This window comes from Alosa pseudoharengus, unplaced genomic scaffold (assembly GCF_046254945.1).
Source record: "Alosa pseudoharengus isolate Yale_2024_CS ecotype anadromous, Long Island Sound unplaced genomic scaffold, YU_APseudo_1.1 YU_APseudo_1.1_scf_6, whole genome shotgun sequence".
NCBI lineage: Eukaryota > Metazoa > Chordata > Actinopteri > Clupeiformes > Clupeidae > Alosa > Alosa pseudoharengus.
Window position 1 is genome coordinate 17989295 of NW_027468848.1, and position 6903 is coordinate 17996197.

The window sequence follows — 6903 nt, forward strand, 5'->3', positions numbered from 1 at the left end:
TCTCAAGCTCCTGATGAGATGTATTTCATATTGGTACCTTGAACCAAGTTTCATACGTGTCAGCTTTTAAGTGTACATATTGCTGTATATGTTCATTTGTATTTTTGTAGATAAATTAAGTTGTTAAGTCTGTAAGAGCATGTGTGAAATCACTTATAGGAAAATCATAATAGGAAAGTGTAACAAAATGGTTACAAAAACATTATACTCTGATGGCTACATTTGGAAGTTAATTATAAGATCAAGAATTATACATACTGGCACACTTATATCAACATGTCACACATGGCAAAAGCATCATACGCTATAGTTTATTGGACAATCATGTGCAATGAAACAGGAATCAGGCTGAAGAGCAGAGATTACACATTAAGACCGTGCGCTTCTTGCTGCTCTCCTAAACTGTGAGTTGGTAATAGCAATGATGTATTCTCTACAAGACAACATCTGAATCTGATCAAATTCACTCTTTAGATCCTCCACTGACAACCGAATACATAAACAATCACCACAGAACACAAACATATTTACAGCACATCTCCCTCCACATCTGGTCTGAAACAAATGTACAACACAACACTCCCACTCCTACACTCTGCTCTAATCTGTATTCAGTATGCCAGACTGAGGAGGAAGAGCTATGACTGCCATGCCTGCAGATTTGTATCTCATGACATTCTTACACAATTTGCCATCTCCTCCCAGTGATTATTTTGAAATGAATAGCCTCTTCATAGAGTTATTGGAGGTTATTCTTCTCCTGTAATATTATGTGACTAATGAAAGTAGTCCCATAATTAAAGTCCTTGGATTGAAACCATGCAATGAATATGGTGAAGCACTGTAACAGTAAGTATGCAAAAGACTATGATGACCAGTCCAGCTAGGCATGATGCTTCCCTATCTGGATATGGAGGATGAATGCTTGTCATTGAAGGCATACAATGTCCAGAGAAATATTGCAAATGACCACAGCCTTCAAGAGTTTTTCTGAGAGATCTTGATGGTAACAGCCTTTACTTCTGTGTATTCCTGTAAGCTGTACTCTCCCCTAGGAAACAAATGTTGCACTAATATTACACTATTGCCATATACCTTCATAGAAAAACATTGTACAATTGCTATCTCGCAAAGACACAAAACACACAAACACACCCAACACACACACAATATTAACTTGATTTGGTAAAAGATTAGACACAATTGAAGTTTTATAATATTTATACATTTTATAAAATGTCTAAAATCATTCATAAGAATAAAAAACAGCTTACAATTCTCTCCCATTTCCTGACATCTTAAACCCACCAAATGGACACTGGGTGCTCATTGCATTGTAGCAGTTAACCCTAAATGAAATCAAAATAATAAGACACATGAGTTAATGATAATTTGTGCAGATGAGCCATCATTGCAGTCTAATAATAATAATAATATAATACTAATAATAAGCTTTATTTGTATAGCACCTTTCATACACAGAATGCAGCTCAAAGTGCTTTACATTTGGAACATGTAACACAATAATAAAAAAGAATCAGTCATTCTAGGAGTGTAGGAGACTCAAAGTGCCTGTTCTTACCACACGGTTCCTGCTTGCAGAGCTGATGTGATGGCGAGCGCTTTACTGATGTCGCTGGTGAAAACCCCTGCAGCCAGGCCATACTGAGTGTCATTGGCCCTCTGGATGACTTCCTCTACACTGCGAAACTTCATGATCAGCTGAACAGGGCCAAAAATCTGTAGAGAGAGAAAGAAAGAGAGAGAGAGAAAGAGAGAGAGAGAGAGTTATTTTGGAATATCGCTACCACCTGGTAGAATCTTTTTTTTTTCAGTATGATGTCTTCAGTTTTGTGGCTTTCCCAGTTAACTGAACACATAACAAGTACAATGATATAATCAATATGCAGTTATATTATTACAAGAATGATATAATAATAATTTAACAGACATCAGTGTCAAGCAGTCTTTTGTCATGGCAGTTTTGTAACCTACCTCCTCCCTGGCGATGCGCATGTTGTCTCTCACGTCGGAGAAGACTGTTGGCTGGATGAAGAAGCCCTTCTGGCCCCAGGGGGCCCCTCCACACTCCAGCTTGGCCCCTTCCCTCTTCCCACTCTCAATCAGCTCCAGGATCTTATCAAACTGCTTCTTGTCAATCTGGCGAGGGGGTGGCAAGCTTTCTAATCAGAACTGTACAAAGATGCTTTGAGGTGCGCTCATACAAAAAACTGCATTTACTGTCAAAGTGAAAAATCTTAACTTCTACTTAGTGGAAATTGGCAAATTCTGTTTAAAATAATTTTCTTATACATTTATTTTATCATATATTAATTTATATTATATATGAAGTGAGAGGGTTGTATTTATCGTCCTTGTAAGACTGTTTTTAGGCATACATTACATTATTACTACTTAGTGACCAGTTTTCTCTTTTAGGACAAATACAGTTTTCCTACCTGTGGTCCGTGGTCCACGTTGGGATCCAGGGGGTTGCCCAGCACTTTCCTTTGGGCCATCTCCACACTGCAGCGCACAAACTCCTCATAGACAGGCTCCTCCACGAACACCCGGGAGCCGGCCAGGCAGCACTGGCCCTGGTTGAAGAAGAGGCCGTGATGGGCCTGCTGCACAGCCAGCTCCACTGAGGCCAGGACACAGCACACGGACAACACCTTCATCTCTCACAACAGTCTGAACAGGCCCTCGTATGGGGTCCCACCAATATAAACAACAACAATATTATGATATTTCATTGAATTAAGAATGGCGACCCTAATAAAGGGTTCACTACTTTGCCTTGAGCTGTGCCATATCGTATTGCATACCGTTTTACATAAGCAAAAAATTATTTTTGCACTTTTTACAGAGCTGTGAGCACCATTTGTTAACACAACTGTAAATATACATTATGGTATGATGTGTTTACTTTGTATGCTATATATACATTATTTAATATGATTTTATTATATTGCATAATACTGTTGCCATTTCTCAAGGTCAGAGTTTTTTAACGATCACCCAGCCCAAATAACCAGCCCAAAACACCTATCAGAATGCTTCATTTAGAGTGCTGATAATATGGTTTGGTAGCTGGCCGTGGTCCTGGAATGATGCCTGATCGTGTGTGAATGATGTCTGCTGCACTGCCACCCCCTATAGATGAAGGGCAGGCAATGCAAGCTTCGAAATACAACTGAAAATGAAGAGAAAGGGGAGGCTACACTACTACACTGCAGCATGTGACATGGTGGATAGGTTCAAATATAAAGGTTCAAATATCCTAGAAAGTATAGAAGTGGTGTGAGTCACGGCTGTCAATCATCCCAATGGGCTCCTCCTGACATCTTCTAGTGATATTTCCTGGAGTCCCTGTCCTGATATAGCTGCACTACACGCTGTGGCTGAATTGTGTCAATACGTTTTAAGGCCTCCACTATTGTTACTCACAATCAGAATCTGCAAAGACAATGTTGGGGTTTTTGCCTCCTAGTTCAAGTGTGACACGTTTGAGATTAGTGTCACCAGCAGCCCTCTGGATGAGCTTCCCAACCTGTTCATTAAAAACAATAACAGACATGTGAAGCTCTGTGGAGCCTATAAAAACAGCAGGATTTTCATAAATACTGAGCAATGTGATTTTAATATACTAAATATTACAAATTTCAATGTATGCTATACTTCTGCTAGTTGTGGCAATTTGCCAATTATGTAAGTAGAATACTTTCTTACTTCATATTTAATATCTTTATGTTTATATATCTGTTTCTTATTAGTATGCTTTTATTTTTGTGTTCTTATTATCTCATATGCATTCATTTGAAGATGATGCCATTGATTTACCTGTGTAGAGCCAGTGAAAGCCACTTTGTTGATGTCCATGTGATGGGCAATGGCATGCCCTGCAGTTGGCCCATATCCTGGTACCACATTAACAACCCCAGGAGGAAAGCCAGCCTGGTGAACCAGAGACACAGGGGCCAGATAAGCATGACTTGCGCCATCCAAAATTAAACAACAAAAATCTTCCACTTCATTTGTTTACAATTTCACTCATCTGTTTCACTGCAAATTTCTTTGTAAAAACAATTTCTGAAAAAAATATCAGTTCTATACATAGTCATGCATGCAACACATCATATTTTGCATGCAACACATCATATTTTGTTTTATGAAACCTAATGGTTCAGTTTTCTGAAAAGCTGCCTATCTGTCTGTGGAGGAGTTTTATCCGATCATCTTAAAATGAAGAAGCAAACACACAACCTCTTTTATGAGCTGGGCCATGTGGAGAGCGGTCAGAGGCGTCTGCTCGGCCGGTTTAATGACCACGGTGTTTCCACAACACAAGGCAGGGGCGATCTTCCACACGAACATCATCAGTGGGAAATTCCACTGTGTGTAGCATGAAGCCGTCATATATGTTTTAGATCATAAGTATATTTCCACATCAACATCAAAAAGAAGAAGTTTGACAGCATTAATTATTAATAGAATATATACTGATATTGTATGTCACATGCATACAAGAGTATTAGTGTTCTGGCACTACTGGTAGTCTAATTCTACTCACAGGAATAATTTGACCGCACACTCCAATAGGCTCATGTCGAGTAAAGGTGAAATAGTCTCCATCTTAACAGAGAAACATCACAGTTGGAGAATGTCAGCACTAAACTGAACTAGTGAACACATACACAATCTTACACATGCATGCATAAAAACTTTCAAGAACACACTTTTGTGTTGAATAATTACTTAATATTAATCTTAGACTGGCAAACTTCAGGAAAAACTCAGGAATCAAGTTTATTCTGTTACAAGCAGAAAGGGTACAAAAAATGGTCTATGGTCTATGTAGCCTATAGGCCTGTAAGGCCTAGGTTGGCCTGTAGCTAACCTCTCTCTTCAGTTCTACATCCTTAGTCTTAGTCTAAGTCCAAGTCTTATTCTGACAAACATTGCAGTTTAGTTACTTTTGAATGCTTTAAACAAAGGAAGAATTTGGCGCCAAAACAAGCCCACTTGGTTGGCTCTCCACTTGGCATCAGACACACCTACTCACACCCACTTCACACCTATCTGAATAGCATGAGGAGAGATATCTTATATATCAGAAATATCACATATAGAATGTTCCAAACATTCCAACATTAGCATTTCATTGGGGGAGGGGAGGGTGTCTTTGTTTTAAACCAAGAAGGGCCACATGGCAATTAAATTATTATTATTTTTAACCGTAAAATTCACTTTTAAAGTGCAGAAGTGAGAAGTCTGTTATGATCTTAATAAAAAGCTCTGCATGTCATGGCCAAGACACTCACCAACAGGAATAGTCTTTCCTTGAACCTTGTCTGCCCAGCCAGCATAGTATCTTAGAGTCTTTATGGTTGCCACAAGGTCAACAAAGTAGGCCATCAGGAAGAGCTTCCCAGAGTTAATTGATTCCATGGTCTGTAAACAAAAACATTGGCAAAACGTTGCATTACAGAACAAATTAAAATGAAATGCAAACATTTAAGCACTTTGTATCATTCATTGATGATGGAGGATTTCACTTTGATATTTTTCATTTGCATCATGTATGAGGAAAAGTATCCTCTTTATGCATTTGAATATGGAAATGTCCCTGGAATTAGTCTGTTTTCACCGCTAGTATCCGCTGGTCTCTCTCCACAAGGTCTGCCAACTTGTTGAGCAAGCAGCCTCTTTCTGATGCGTCCATCCGTCTCCATGGCGACCCCAGCTGAAATGCCTCCCTGGCATGTTTAACAGCTTTGTCAATGTCCTCCTGAGAGGGACGAAGAAGTAGGACAGAAAGGCCACCTTTAATTGTGTAGCTAATATTCAAAATCCTATCAGGCTAATGACATATGCCATGCCAGTACAGGTACAACATTAGAAAAAACTTTCAGGACACTGGACAATAACTATTTGCAGTAAGATGCTTATGCCTCCCAAAATATCCCGCAATGTTCTGATCATGTCTGAACATGATCATTCTTACAGAGTACCAGCATTTAATGCTCATTTAAACATTTTTGACCAGCCTAACAATATGTTTTCTAGCCTACTTACTGTGTCCCCCTCCTCCACTTCACAGATGATATCAGAGGTTGCTGGATTGTACACAGCCATCTTCCTTTTCTGACAGGACTCATGCCACTCATTGTTAATAAATATCTGAGAAAAGGGTGGATAAGTCTTAAAAGAACAACAGTCATATACAGCATAACCGCTCTGCAGACAAGCTATCGGTGAACTGTTATGACTGAAACAATTACAAAAGTGGTATGCAACTCCTGTATTAATTCAGAAGATGATTACCAACATTTGTAATAATTCATCAGTTCACAATTGAAGGCAAAACACTGAAAATGGCATATTTTCTAACATACCTTTGTGTATTCGATCTGGAGGTCACACACCGGCATGGGTATTGCAGGGTCCGGTGGCAGCTCCTGGTTGCTGGGACCATTCTTCTGATGCTTGTGGTTGCTTAGGTGGTTCTGCTGGCTTTGAACACCACCACACTCAGAATTCATGATGATACTCTGCTTCATGCCTGGGAAAGCACAGCATATGACTCTGAACTTGAAGAACCTGCTCTAATTGTGGACAATTCTGTACCAATAAAAAAAAATAAGAAAAGCATGATATTGAAATGTACATGCCCCTGACTTTACGATTGAAATCATAGGTACTTATTAAGTAGAAAAAAACATAGGTAGGCCTACTTATTAAGTAGGGAGAAAAAACATGACACTTTATCCAAAGCCGAAAGGATAATCATACCACATAGGTTATTAAAACAAGAGCAGTACGTAATGTAATGTAATATCTTCAAAATAGTTTAGTGCAATACACAAACTCTGTATAATTGCATATTTGTTAGCCGAAGGA

The 6903-nt window shown here is 39.0% G+C and overlaps 1 protein-coding gene across 1 annotated transcript; it reads right to left on the reverse strand.

Annotated features, from left to right (window-relative positions):
- Positions 1–978: 978 nt before the first annotated feature.
- LOC143105575 (aldehyde dehydrogenase 1A1-like) lies at positions 979–6440 on the reverse strand. The gene is made up of 13 exons (XM_076269589.1): positions 6399–6440; positions 6079–6183; positions 5651–5791; positions 5325–5454; positions 4574–4635; positions 4267–4395; positions 3844–3957; positions 3451–3553; positions 2460–2644; positions 1996–2160; positions 1583–1740; positions 1275–1349; positions 979–1051 (listed from the first exon to the last, which is right to left on the reverse strand). The coding sequence occupies exons 1-13, from the start codon at positions 6432–6434 to the stop codon at positions 979–981; spliced, it is 1476 nt and encodes a 491-aa protein (XP_076125704.1). The 5' UTR covers positions 6435–6440.
- Positions 6441–6903: the final 463 nt, after the last annotated feature.

Bases quoted from the DNA above. Each gene is read 5' to 3' on its own strand.
- LOC143105575 (XM_076269589.1), bottom strand. From the start codon at position 6,434: ATGCCGGTGTGTGACCTCCAGATCGAATACACAAAG. The intron at 2,645-3,450 runs GTGAGTAACAAT...TCCTGGCCTCAG, and splicing joins TGTCTTTGCAGATTCTGATT to TGGAGCTGGCTGTGCAGCAG. The intron at 2,161-2,459 runs GTAGGAAAACTG...CCCCCTCGCCAG, and splicing joins ACGTGGACCACGGACCACAG to ATTGACAAGAAGCAGTTTGA.